Source organism: Tarenaya hassleriana, unplaced genomic scaffold (assembly GCF_000463585.1).
Source record: "Tarenaya hassleriana unplaced genomic scaffold, ASM46358v1 Cleome24, whole genome shotgun sequence".
NCBI lineage: Eukaryota > Viridiplantae > Streptophyta > Magnoliopsida > Brassicales > Cleomaceae > Tarenaya > Tarenaya hassleriana.
The window spans coordinates 1,423,895-1,436,794 of NW_010965696.1; the positions used below are offsets into that span (position 1 = coordinate 1,423,895).

Here is a 12,900-nt window from a genome sequence, read left to right on the forward strand (position 1 = left end):
AACTGCGTTCCTAGCCAAGACTTAACGTCTTGCAAGGTAGGAACGTCATTCCCTATAAGGAGAATGTCATCCACGTACAGCACTAGAAATACAACTGGGCTCCCACTAGCATTCTTGTAAACACATGGCTCGTCTTCGTTTTGTGAGAAACCAAACCTTTTGATTGTCTCGTCAAAACGAAGGTTCAAGCTCCTCGAAGCCTGCTTCAATCCATAAATGGACCTCTGAAGCTTGCACACCATCCTCGGGTTCCTCGGATCGACAAACCCTTCGGGTTGTGCCCGAGCACTTTCATGAGATTGATGAACCAAGTCTTGAGCCCCTACATTGGAAAATTCGTAGTAGTCTATTTCGATGACATCCTCATATACAGTCAAAATTCTGAGGATCATCCACTTTCCATTCATACTTATGTGGACCGAGAGTAAAGATATGAAAAAAACTGGTGATATATAATTTACTAATAATAAGATGAGATGAGGGATGAATCAACCAACCTGTGCATAGAAGGTCGCAAGTTTCCCAGGACAAGATTTCCTGATATCTGCATTAATCGCAACGATGGCAAACGTGCATGACAATAAACCCCCTGATATACATTCATACATATGTTTGTGTATGTACTTACAAATGAATTTCAAACCAGTAAATGTATGTGTAGTCAACAGAGCGAGCATGATAAAAAGACATTAAGTAAACGGGGAAAGAGAAAGACAAAGAACGTTTACGTGGAGAAGGGGGAGATGGGACGACAGTGGCGGTGGTAACGGCGCAGAGGAGGAAGCCGAGGAAGAATACACAGAGAACGTGATACAGAGTGAACTTGCTTCTGCAACTCGCTGCTGACAAAGAACACGTCGCTGATGATGATGATATGCCACTCCTCTCAAAGCCCATGATCATGGAAACCAATCAAGAAAGGGAAGAAATCGAAAACGAAAGAAAGAAAACCCACCTCACGATCGAGGGTGAGGTATAATGAAATGTTATTTGGTCAAGAAAGAAGCAGATATCAATTATGGAACACACACAGGTCGCGTCATGCAGATAAAAATGGGAAATAGTAAGTGTGGAAATGGAGGAAGTGATTCAAACTTTGGAAAAAATGTTTTGGGATTTTCCCAGTATTGGGATAAAGAAGGGTGAGTGGGAGTGGTTGTGGAACTTAGGACGAACTAAGGATATGGGTTAATGGTTATTAATTAGGGAAGAGGGTTTACAGAATCTGTAAGTAATGTCTGTTTTGCAATAGAGAGAGAGAGAGAGAGAGAGAGAGAGAGAGAGAGAGAGAGAGAGAGAGAGAGAGACAAGGGAGGTTCCTCCTGAGTGTTACTAAGTTTGGGAGTTGGATTCTCCTGCAGCTTTTCCTCTCTGCCGTTGTTCCCTTCCCTTCCCCAGGAATTTCTTACAGCGTATGAATCTCTACACACACACACATACATACATACATACATTGTTAGTGGACACTCGGATCATGTTACACTCGAGCCAAGTCTGATCCAATTTGGCAACGTGCTATGGAGGAAGAGATCATGGCATGTTTCCTATTCGTGAGTTGCTGATTGATTTCTTCCCATCATTACATGTCTTCGTATATCATGTCTTCGTGTGAGTTAACCGAGTGTGCCTTCGTGCCCAAGTCTTCAAGTGTAACATGATCCGAGTGTTCACTAACAATCGCAACTCACGAATAGGAAACATGCCATGATCTCTTCCTCCATAGCACGTTGCCAAATTGGATCAGACTTGGCTCGAGTGTAACATGATGGTTCCACGCCCTGTTCGATAATACTCAAAAAGGTTCGTTCGTTAGGTGGAAAATGATCAAGGGAAGAGTACTTATCAATCGGATGGGCGACCGCGGTGTTGGAGCACTGCAGCTGCTCCTTTATTTTCCAAGTAGGGCGGCGTTCTCGGTTGCTGCGGCGGAGCTGAGGGGCGTGAGTGGAAGGAAGCAGATCAGGTTGGACGAACGTCGGTGTTAAGTCAGCATGCAGACGGTGATTTGGGTCTCCTTCCATCGGTGATGGCGAAACAAACAGATTTGAGGGAGAGACAGATGTGCTAGGATGGAGTGAAGAAGGACCAACCACACGTAGGAGATATCATGTCTTCATGTGATGGACCTACACTGTTAGAAGACAAAGGAATAGAAGAAGGAGACAAAGGAAGAGGAATACCGTCTGCATGTAATTCCAGAGAGCCACTAGTGTCCAAAAATTCAGTGGAGGGGGTCTGTACCCCAAGTTGACGAAGCGCCATGTGGAGGTTAGTGACAGGATCACCATTAGAATCATTACCTTGCGTTGCAAGCGATTCTAAGGAAGACCAATTTTGATCATCGAAATAGCCGAGCTCCTCAATGAACCGAACATCTCTTGACGTAAAAATTCGTCGGCTTGGTGGATGATAACACACATAGCCTTTTTGATTCGCCGGATAACCAAGGAAGACGCATCGAACACTTCGTGGATCAAGCTTGGTCCGGTGCCCTTCATCAATATGAGCAAAGCAAATGCAACCGAACACACGTAGATGAGCAAGAGAGTCTTGGTGATTAAAGAGTACCTCAAATGGTGACTTATCGTGAAGGACTTGCGTCGGTAGACGGTTAACGAGATAACACGCAACTTTGACCGCATCACACCAAAATCTCTTAGGAACATTCCTATGGAATAATAACATCCGAGCAACTTCCATCAAGTGACGGTTCTTTCTTTCGGCAACACCATTTTGTTGAGGAGTGTACGGACAAGAACGTTGATGGGTAATACCTTCTTGGAGAAGATAGTCTCAAAACCGAAAGCTTGTGTACTCCCCTCCGTTATCGGTTCGCAAGCACTTTACCTTGACATTGAATTGATTAGCCACATATGCAAGAAAATGTTTCGTAGCACAAAACACATCACTTTTGGTTTTTAAAGGCGTTATCCAAGTATACTTGGATTTCTCATCAATAAAGGTTACAAAATATTTGTAATTGTCACGAGAATAACAAGGTGAGGTCCATACATCCGAATGGACCAAATCAAATACGTTATCATAAATAGTATTAGAATTCTGAAAAACCGTTCGACAATGTTTGCCCAAAATACATGCCTCACAATGAGAATCAAATGTCTTAACTTGTGGAACTAATAAACGGAAAACTTTAGCATGTGGATGGCCCAATCGAGCATGCCACACACTAGATGAAATAGATAAGAAACTTGAGTGTGAATCATCGAGATAGTAAAGAGAGCCCTTGCGTTTCCCTTGACCAAAAACGTGATCCGATTTAGTATCCTGAAACAAAACGCCATTAGTATCGAAAATAACTCGACAAGTAGTGTCTTCAACGAGTTTTGGAATTGAAAGAAGGTTAGCATGAAAGTCGGGAATAAAGAGACCAGTGATGTCACGATTAAAAAGTCGGATCTTACCATAACCTCTTATAGAGACATTCTTACCATTGGCAACGGAAACTACCCCATGACTTGGATATATATGGTCAAACCATGTGGGATCACAAAACATGTGCGTTGTTGCACCCGAGTCTATGATAATTGACGAGTGTTTAGAAAGATTACCAGTATCCTTGTTAAGGGATTGAAGTAAGTGCTTTAGGCCCTTTAACTCGTCAGAAGTGAGTCCGATGGCGCTCTCTGCAGGTGATTGAGCGTGAACAGCCGGCATTGCCGAACCGCGACGGCCATGTTGAGAATACTCACACATATTGGTGATAAAGGGATAGGACAAAGAAATTCTTCTCGGTTTGAAATGAAAAGACCGAGAGAGACAATAAAAATATGATGAACCGTGGCTTGAATGAATGACCAACGATTTACTTGAAGAGAGCTCTCCTTTTGCTTTGAATAATCAAAAGGGAAAACAAAATTCTGAAAAATGAATCGAACAGGCTCCTCTTCGGTACACTCAAAATCGAGAGGGAAGATGTTTCGATTTCGCAGCGGAACAAAAAACACAAAATCCTCTAGATCTTATGCTCTGATACCATGAAGAATCCTTTGGTTTCAAGGATTCGAAAGTGAAAAAGGGACAAGGCAAAAGAACCTTAAATCTGTTCTAAAGAAACCGAGAGAGAGAGAGAGGCTAATTAGAGTTTGTGAAAAACATTCTCTTGTTATTCTTTTTACTTCTGTACAGAGGATCTTTTATACAAATAAAGAAAACGACTATTTACAACTAAATATGGAAAAAGGAATATGTCAAGTTTGAGATCATGGCATGTTTCCTATTCATGAGTTGCTGATTGATTTCTTCCCATCATTACATGTCTTCGTATATCATGTCTTCGTGTGAGTTAACCGAGTGTGCCTTCGTGCCCAAGTCTTCAAGTGTAACATGATCCGAGTGTCCACTAACATACATAACTACATATATATATATATATATAACTATATATATATATATATATATATATATGATTTCAGGGTAGATTATTCACTAATACGCACAAATTACAGTGTACAAGAGGAGAAGTAACGACCATCAGTGGCTTTCGTCGCAAAAGCGTATACAGTTTTTGCTTGTGTGTGTGTATATATGAGGGGTGTGTCATTGCGTGTGAATTGGATCTTAGATCCGAATTAAATTATGGACGTTAGGATTAATAGTTTCGTCAGGTAAGGAATGCATGCATTATGCGTAGACAAATACAAATACATTGGGTTGGAGAGTACATACATGTCTAGTAAGTTACACGCAAATAATATACCATGCCAAGTGAAATCGAAATATCGACGTACTTTTTCAACGTATATACAAATGCAACATGAAATTTTCACCCGACAAGAAAGATCTTGATTTGATTAATGATTTAGTTAGTCGTAGAATAGTGTGTGTACACACACACACACACACACATATATATATATATATATATATATATTATATTCCAAAGGCAAAGAGGTGTGGACAAAACATCCCAACAAATGTGTAAGACGTGCTGCATGCATGTGTTCATACACCCCTTCGTCTCTATGTACTGTTTATTTCACGCATCATTATGAGAAACATCTTCACGCCTTGTTAAGAGCCATGCAATGTCCTTTTTTTACGGTCCAAAACCTGCGATTCGACCAAAGTTTCAATATATGCACACATACACACACACTACATTTTCCATGATCCAAATGAATTACGTGAAACATTTAGAAATTATGATTCTCGTATGAAGAATTAGAATTATGGATAAAACTAATTAAATATGGGGATATACCAACACATTGGTAAAATTGTGTGCCCAAAATACCGAAGATTAAGGAGGTGGGGTTTAGGGTTTTGAAAGTATGGGAATGATATTTGTGAGGGTCACATCACATGCCAAAAGCAACTGTTTTCTCACTCCTCGATTATTTATATTACTTTTCTTTTTATAACTCATACAAATATCTGACACTGTCTCTGTTTTCTATCATTTTATTGTTATTATTATTTCTTTTGAATTTCGTTTTTGATTGCGATAGATGTGACTTCGCTTGTTCCCTATCGATCTATGACGTACGAACGTGAGAGTCTCCTCTCGAGGGCTCGCATGCATTTCGAAACAATTAGGGTTTCCTTCCCTCATGTGATCATCCGATGTACGAAGTGTTAGTAAATTATACAGAAATCGAATAATACTGCTTTGAAGTTCAACGTTCAATTTTTTTTAATCGAACTTTATTTGCAATCGTATTTCGAATTTTTTTTTATAGTATCCAAATGTAATTACTAAAACCGGAATCACAAGCTCATGATCTAAATATTCTTTGAAAAAAAAAACGTGACACGACTCGCATTATTTTATTTTACTGTATATATTTTTCTCAACCTTTGGGATGTTCATTTATGGAACATTATTAAAAGATATAATTGATTTAAAAAAAAAATAAAAATAAAAAAACAGAAGTAGGAGTATTATTCAGATGAAGTGGGATTTATTATAAGGAGAAAGAGACAAGAAACGCACGAGTGTGTTGAATTCTTGCCTTGTGTGTTTCGAGTCCTATCTTGGACCACCTTTTCGAATTTCTCAATCCTCTATCATCCTTATCTATCCTACGTATGTTTGTGTCGACTGTATAGATCTGTATATACGTACATGTATTACGTATATACAGATATATACAATCCAGAACCCATCGATCGGTTCCCGTTATTTTATATCACTCGGTTTAACAAATAAACCAGAACTGGAGGGTCCAACATTCGGTTTTTCCAAACCGAACCGATCGATTCCCTTTGTTTTATGTCATTCGGTTTTTTTTTTTTTGATGAAATTTTATGTCATTCGGTTTTAACAAAAAGAAAATATCCATCCCTAATAGTATATAACTAAGCCGACATATCTATTATATATAGGTCTTATTTGTATGTCTCCACGAATATTATTCAGTAGTGTAAACGTAATGTGGCGAGGCACAATGCACAAAAATTAAAATAAATATAAAAAAAAAGAGTGATGTTTTTTTATAACCAATTTATTTCCTTTGCCATAAAAAGCCCATGAATGGGCGAGGTAATATAATAAAAAGGCCCAATGGGCTAAAACTGAAGGCCCAACATGAGATTTGAGATTCAGAGCCGAACACAGACCGGAGACCGAACTGCTTGGAAAAGGAAAAAAGATACTCGCGTGCGGTTTTGCATCTTTTGAACTGTCTTGATTTTTCAAACAGTTTTTGCCTTTTCCGGGTTTCTGTGCCCTTCATATGTTTGAACCGAGAAAGCCTTCTCTATTCATATATGCAAAATCATAAGATTTAAAATATTCTTGTTAGATGTCTGATCTTGGTCTTACAAGGAAATCTGGGGAAATTTTGAAATATAAATAACATATCGAAAAAAAATGATTTATAGATTAATACCATGTTTATGTAATGACATTTTTGAAAATAATATCGGTATATTTTGTATCTTTTTTTTTGTTACGATAGAAAATCCCTATCCTACAACCCTCCTTCGGATCGGACACTGGATACCGCAACGCCTCTCAGCCTATGGAACGGACGAGAACGGCATCAGGACAATATCATGGACTTGAGAAAATCCACCGTCCTGTGCAGTAACCGGCAAACCATGCAGAGCAGGTAAACCAACCTCGTAAAGCTGACCGACTCAAAGGGAGTACCATACCTGGGATTCGAACCCACAACCTTTTTTTTTATAACGGAGGACCCCTAACTGCTACCCTTCGGGCGCGCTGACTAGATAAACCTCCGATCCAGGAGCAGCCTTTGTATATGAATCATATAAACCCAGAAATTACCTTCCTCCCTACCAGCTATGAATTGAACGAACCCACAACCTGATGGAAGAGGGGTTGTCATTAACCACTAGGTTGAGAAACTTCCCCCGGTATATTGTATCTTCCTATCTTCAGATACAGGATTGGATGCGGATATGATATTTTTAATTTTGGAGATATGTGATCCTAAAATTTTTAGGATTCAAAATCCATCAGCTATACAAGTTTTGGGTATTATAATATTTAAATTTTAATATATCCGAAATGAATACAATACAAGTTTTAGACGGTTGACATCCGAATTTAGAGACGAAGTTCTATCTGTATTATCAATAAAAATATATAATTTATGAATATCTACCTCGAGCATTTTATCAAACACTCTGAAAATTCGGATTAGGAGATTCTTAGTTGAATTATTTCAAAATATAATTATTTAAAGGAATAAAATTAAAAAGCTTAAAAATTGGTGAAGATCGAAGCAGCCCGCTTCCGTCCACGCTCTGGTTTACAGGTTTCGAGAGAAAAAGAGAAGAAGAGACAAAAGAAAGAGTACTAAACGCCAATAATGATCGATTTATGGTTTAGCAATTTCAGAATCATCGCACCATTAACGATGCTCTTGTTTCCTTTCGTCTTCAGCTCGAACGAGGTTTAAAATAAAAAAAATGACAAGGCAACATATGAAGCTCTCCTTCATTCCAACCTCCATCGGCCTTCCTCGTTCACGCGTGGTTTAGTTGCTGCCGCTAGTGCTACCGTACAAGACCAGGTTTTTTCCTCTGATAGTTTTTTTTGGTCTCGTAATGAGCTTGGTGGGTGTTAATGGTGGTTGTCTGTTTTCATCGCATGTTCATGTTGTGTTTTTTTCCCCTTCACTGAGCTTCATTCTTTCGAACGAATCTGAAACATTTTATTGGGTGCTTTTTGTTTTCTGTTGTGCTGTCTTCTGTCTCGACAACGGTATCCTCCTTTTCTTTTTGGTGTTCTTCACTCATTCCTCAATCTTTAGGATTGAATCACTAGTAAACCCGCTTTTATGTGCGCTTTTTCTATCTGGAATCTGTTTAAGATTGTAACGCTAAAGCCCTGGTGAATTTCTGTGATAAGGGTCTCTCTCTGCGATTCGTATTCCGAATACTATATGCCCATCATCGATTGATCAGAAACCTACTTCTGGATTAGGGTTTGTTCTTGGAGCGATGGAGAATCCCGCCGTTAAAACCACGAGGCCCTCTTCGAACATATCAGAAATCCTCTCCAGGTTCTCAAAAGCCTGCAAATTGAGATCCTTTGACGTATTTCCTTCGGAGAGCACTGACGTGAGGCCGGATTCAAACGATCCGTGTGAAGAAACCAAGGATAAACTTGGCGGAACCGAAATCTGCGCAGAGAATTATAAACCCTCCAAAAAGAATCGAACTTTTTGTGGGGATGATGAGATTTCCAAGCTGTTCGACATTGTTTCGGGTCTGAAGCTCGCGTATGTTCAGTTTCAGAAGGCTCATTTACCTTATGACACAGAGAAGATCATAGCAGCCGACAACCTCGTCGTGTCTCAGTTCGAAGAGTTATGCAGAATCAAGCGTCAGTGCAAAAAAACAAAACTAATCACAAAGGCCAAGCTAGATTCTTCTCGTTTGGATCGCTTGAAGGAGGAAATCGATGTCAAGGAGAGGAACCTGGAGAAGCTTAAGGCTCAAGTGAAATCCAAGGATTGCGAATTTCAGTTTCTGCTGGAAGAACTTCACTGTTTGATTGCAATGAGCAATAAACTTGACGAGAAGCTTAATCAGAACAGCTTAGAGATCAAGAAGATCGACATGTGGCGGTTCCCGAACATTTCTTCGCTTGAATCTGTGTTTCAAGCTGCTTCTAAGTCGATCCACGATTTTGCAAAGCCGTTGATCGTTCTTATGAGAGCCTCAGGATGGGATTTAGACAAAGCAGCCGGTTCGATCGTTGGAGAAGTGATGTACGCCAAGAAGTCAGACAAGAAGTACCCCTTCGAATCCTACATTGCCCGGAGAATGTTTCAGGACACAAACCTCGAGCCTTGCAACATATATGATTTAACGAGATTTGACGATCCCTTGGATGCTTTGATGGCATTTCCAGATTCTGGGTTTTCCAAATTCTGCAGACAGAAGTATTTGTTAGTGGTTCATCCGTCGATGGAGGCTTCATTCTTTGGGAATTTGGATCAGAGGGGCCTTGTGTTGCTCGGTAAGCATCCAAGGACCATATTCTATCGAATTTTTGCGAAAATGGCGAAATGGGTCTGGATTCTTGAAACGATTGCTGCTTCATTGGATAAAAAAGCAAAGATCTTTGTTGTTAGAAGAGGAACCAGATTCTCAGACGTGTACATGGAGTCTGTTGAACAGTTACTTCTTGGAGAAGGACAAGCCGACTTAACTGTCCAGTTCATTACAATGCCTGGTTTTAAGATCGGAGATTCAACAATTAGATCTCGTGTTTATCTCTCGGAGATGAAATGAAAAACAATACGCCCGATCCTCTGCTGTTCACTAGCGCAAAGGTTTGCAGAATTTTCAGGTAAGTAAATGATACGGAACCCTTTTCAACTCTGTTTCTGAAATTTTTGAATGCTCATGTTTGAGAGCTGAGAGCAGCAATCGCTATTCCAGAGTCCGAAAGTTTGGAAGATTTTGGAGTGTCGTTAAACATATTTCACCATATTCTCTGCAGTATCTAAACATCAATGTATAAAAGCTGATCAATACCCATCGATTTTGGTGTCGAAAACATAAAATTGCATTGTATGTTCATTCTATATACGTATGCATCCCCAAGATAGATTTCTCACCTGAAAACAGGTCTCTGCAGATCAATGAAGACAGGGCTCTTAAGATTCTTCTAAGAAGCTCTTCCATGTCCATAAAGTCCTCTGCTTTCTTTTCTTCAATGATCAAATGAGTCAAATATTTCTCAAAGCTTCTGCAACCATCTTCTACAACCTCATCTGCCAACGAATCCCGTCTGGCTCGCTGATGCTGACTGCACACGAGAATATGGTGGAGTCGATCAATTCAAAAGAAAACATTGTAAGAGTCAAAATATCGTAAAGATCCAATGGGGAAGCAGTGAGATTTCTTGCTGTATTGATGGGTCTGAATGTTATGATCCTTTGGTTCAACTTGTACCAAAACAGAGACAGTTTCTTACACGAAGAACCTCTGGTCCTGGTCTGGTTCCTCTTCTTCTGCATCCTCCTCTTGAGAAAACAGAGACAAGACCAGACGGGGACAAGAGGGTTCTGATTAAAGACAGGCTTGACTGAATCTGAAGGCAGATGCAAAATCTGTCGCATGATCTTGAAAGCTTTGATTTCAAGGCAATCAAAGGTTTCACCCTCATGTCTTGTGAGGGAGGAGGACAAGAGATTTCAAGAGATTTCGATGTTTGGTGATTATATCTGACTTTTGTATAATGTGTACGTAAAGTTGGAAGCTCTCTATGGGGTTCACGTCTTGGTGTGAGGTCATGATGGATGGTGCTGTTCCATGAACTCAAGTTCCCTGATTTTGCAAAGAAGGGCCACACAGAAAAAAGCTTGGTAATGAAGAAACCCAGGTGATATAGATCTGTATATGTTCGGTGAAGGTAATGTCTTGATACAAATTATCTTGGTGGGTCAGCGTTTAGTTAGGGCGAGGGGTCAATATAAAAATTGGTCCGACATGAGAATTGTTAGGGATGAATTTAAATTGGGCCAAGTTTTCATTATGAGCTTGGCGAGCAAGTATTTGTCAAACCGGTTAAATCGTCTAATTTCCATCCCGGTTTACATGAAAATAGTAACCCACCCGGTATTTACCTGTATTTTATCTGTCATCATGGTTTACGGTTTTAGTCCTGTATTGATGGTGGGTCCCATCTGTGGAAATTATCGTCCCCCTCGGGTTTCCTCTCCCTCTCTCTCTCCTCTCACTATTTCTCCTGTATGGTGCTCGAGTTCTGACCCTCAAGATTGCAAAAAATAGGCTCTTCGTCGACGAGGACGAGATATCTTCTTCTCCCTCGGAGCTTGAGGTTTCTGGTTTTCCCGAGGCTTCTCTCTCCACTTGATCATTTTTTTCTTTTTTTTATCTGTTTAATCGAATATTTAAGGAACTGTTTGCTGATCTTAATCTGAAAACGGCAGATCTATGGTTTATCGCTTCTTTATTAAACCTTTGTTCTCCGGATTTCTTAACGTTTGCCTTGTTTTATTCCGTTTCGACCTGTTCTACATCGCCATTGCTGCAGTCGAGCTGCTCTGGCCTTTGATTCTCGTGTACTTCGCGTACGTTACCCGCGAATGAGGTTCGTTTCTCCAGATCGCTGTCGTTTCCTTTACGTTTTTGCCTTGAATACGTCTACGTGTTTAAGTATGACTCGGAAATGTCTGCGACGGTGGATAGATAACCGTAGATCGTGATTGAACCGGGAAGAGATAAGAAAAAGAAGATGAGCGAAGGGCAGAAGTTCCAGCTCGGAACGATCGGTGCTTTAAGTTTGTCAGTTGTGTCGTCTGTGTCGATCGTGATCTGTAACAAGGCGCTCATAAGTACTCTCGGTTTCACATTTGGTAAGCTGTTACTTTCTGCCTCGTAGTGTTTCAGGGGTTGAACGCTCTTTTGATTGTCCATGTTGATGTAGGAAGCGTTTTCTCCTCCATCTATATGCCTGGTTATTCATTAGTGCTTATTCTATGCAGTTTATATTGGTCCTGGCTATCTTACATGCTCATAGGGATGATTGATTTGATATTTGGTTTACACTTTTCAACCGGCTCCATAGGAGAATTGCTTTTTATGATTGTCTGCACTTGAAGTAAAATGTTTTAAAAGAATGTATCTGTAATAACTTGATGAATTATGAAATTATTACTTGGAGTGATGCCTGTGGTTTTAATAATGGTAAGATCCCTTGCACTTAGAGGGCAGGATGCCGCTACATCCTTTTTGGAATCTCAAGTCGCCATGTCTGTTTATGTAACACACTATGTAATTGGTCTTGTGATCCATCTGTGCTCACTCTTGGTTTTAATTGCACAGCAACCACTCTGACAAGCTGGCATCTTTTGGTCACGTTTTGTTCTCTTCATGTGGCATTATGGATGAAGTTGTTTGAACACAAGCCTTTTGATCCGCGAGCTGTGATGGGATTTGGCATATTAAATGGCATATCCATTGGACTTTTGAACCTTAGCTTGGGTTTTAATTCTGTTGGTTTCTACCAGGTATAGCATTGTTACTCCAGCTGATGCCTGATGTGATATCTTTTATTCAGCCTGCGCCGATCTGAGCACATCTTCTCTTTGTGAATATTAGATGACAAAACTGGCAATCATCCCGTGTACTGTTCTTTTGGAGACACTCTTCTTCAGGAAGAAATTCAGGTTGGTACCCGTAGTGTCAACTTAGTAAGCTTAATAGATGTCCTGTCCATTCGCCTGCCTGATATCTAGTCTTGAACAAGAGCAGCTATTTGGAGATTAGATCTAGAAGTATTTTCTGATATAATGTTCCTGCACATATCAATTCCATAGTGTAAATGCTCCCTTTTGTTTATCTTTGTGCTTTATCATACCCGGCTGCTGGCCTGAATCCAAACCCCAGTGTGGTTTGTTATGGAAAATTTGTGCCACTTAAAACCGCTCT

At 40.0% G+C, this 12,900-nt stretch overlaps 2 protein-coding genes, 1 long non-coding RNA gene and 1 pseudogene across 9 annotated transcripts in view; 2 read left to right on the forward strand and 2 right to left on the reverse strand.

Annotated features, from left to right (window-relative positions):
* LOC109116765 overlaps positions 1–1,509 on the reverse strand; it is a 6,144-nt gene extending 4,635 nt beyond the window's left edge. For all 3 annotated transcript variants that reach the window (XR_002024271.1, XR_002024270.1, XR_002024269.1), the window contains exons 1-2: positions 729–1,509; positions 498–544 (exon numbers count right to left, since the gene is read on the reverse strand). This is a non-coding gene — a long non-coding RNA (uncharacterized LOC109116765). The remainder of the gene's footprint in view (positions 1–497; positions 545–728) is intronic.
* A 6,226-nt stretch (positions 1,510–7,735) lies between these two features.
* Positions 7,736–10,173, forward strand: LOC104815821. Of its 4 annotated transcripts, none has more exons than XM_019202814.1 (3): positions 7,736–8,003; positions 8,342–9,790; positions 10,082–10,173. In XM_019202814.1, the coding sequence occupies exon 2, from the start codon at positions 8,434–8,436 to the stop codon at positions 9,730–9,732; it is 1,299 nt and encodes a 432-aa protein (XP_019058359.1). In that variant the 5' UTR covers positions 7,736–8,003; positions 8,342–8,433; the 3' UTR covers positions 9,733–9,790; positions 10,082–10,173. The 4 variants fall into 4 exon arrangements, with proteins under 4 accessions (XP_019058359.1, XP_010542679.1, XP_010542678.1 ...); XM_010544377.2 differs by having other exon boundaries at positions 10,072–10,159; XM_010544376.2 differs by having other exon boundaries at positions 8,417–9,790; positions 10,072–10,159.
* On the reverse strand, positions 9,877–11,099 carry LOC104815820 (annotated as a pseudogene).
* A 100-nt stretch (positions 11,100–11,199) lies between these two features.
* The window catches only part of LOC104815823 (uncharacterized membrane protein At1g06890-like), a 3,351-nt gene continuing 1,650 nt past the window's right edge, over positions 11,200–12,900 (forward strand). For both annotated transcript variants that reach the window (XM_010544379.2, XM_010544380.1), the window contains exons 1-5: positions 11,200–11,287; positions 11,504–11,560; positions 11,659–11,825; positions 12,295–12,479; positions 12,571–12,638. In XM_010544379.2, the coding sequence (XP_010542681.1) occupies positions 11,705–11,825; positions 12,295–12,479; positions 12,571–12,638 (374 nt within the window). In that variant the 5' untranslated portion in view covers positions 11,200–11,287; positions 11,504–11,560; positions 11,659–11,704. The remainder of the gene's footprint in view (positions 11,288–11,503; positions 11,561–11,658; positions 11,826–12,294; positions 12,480–12,570; positions 12,639–12,900) is intronic.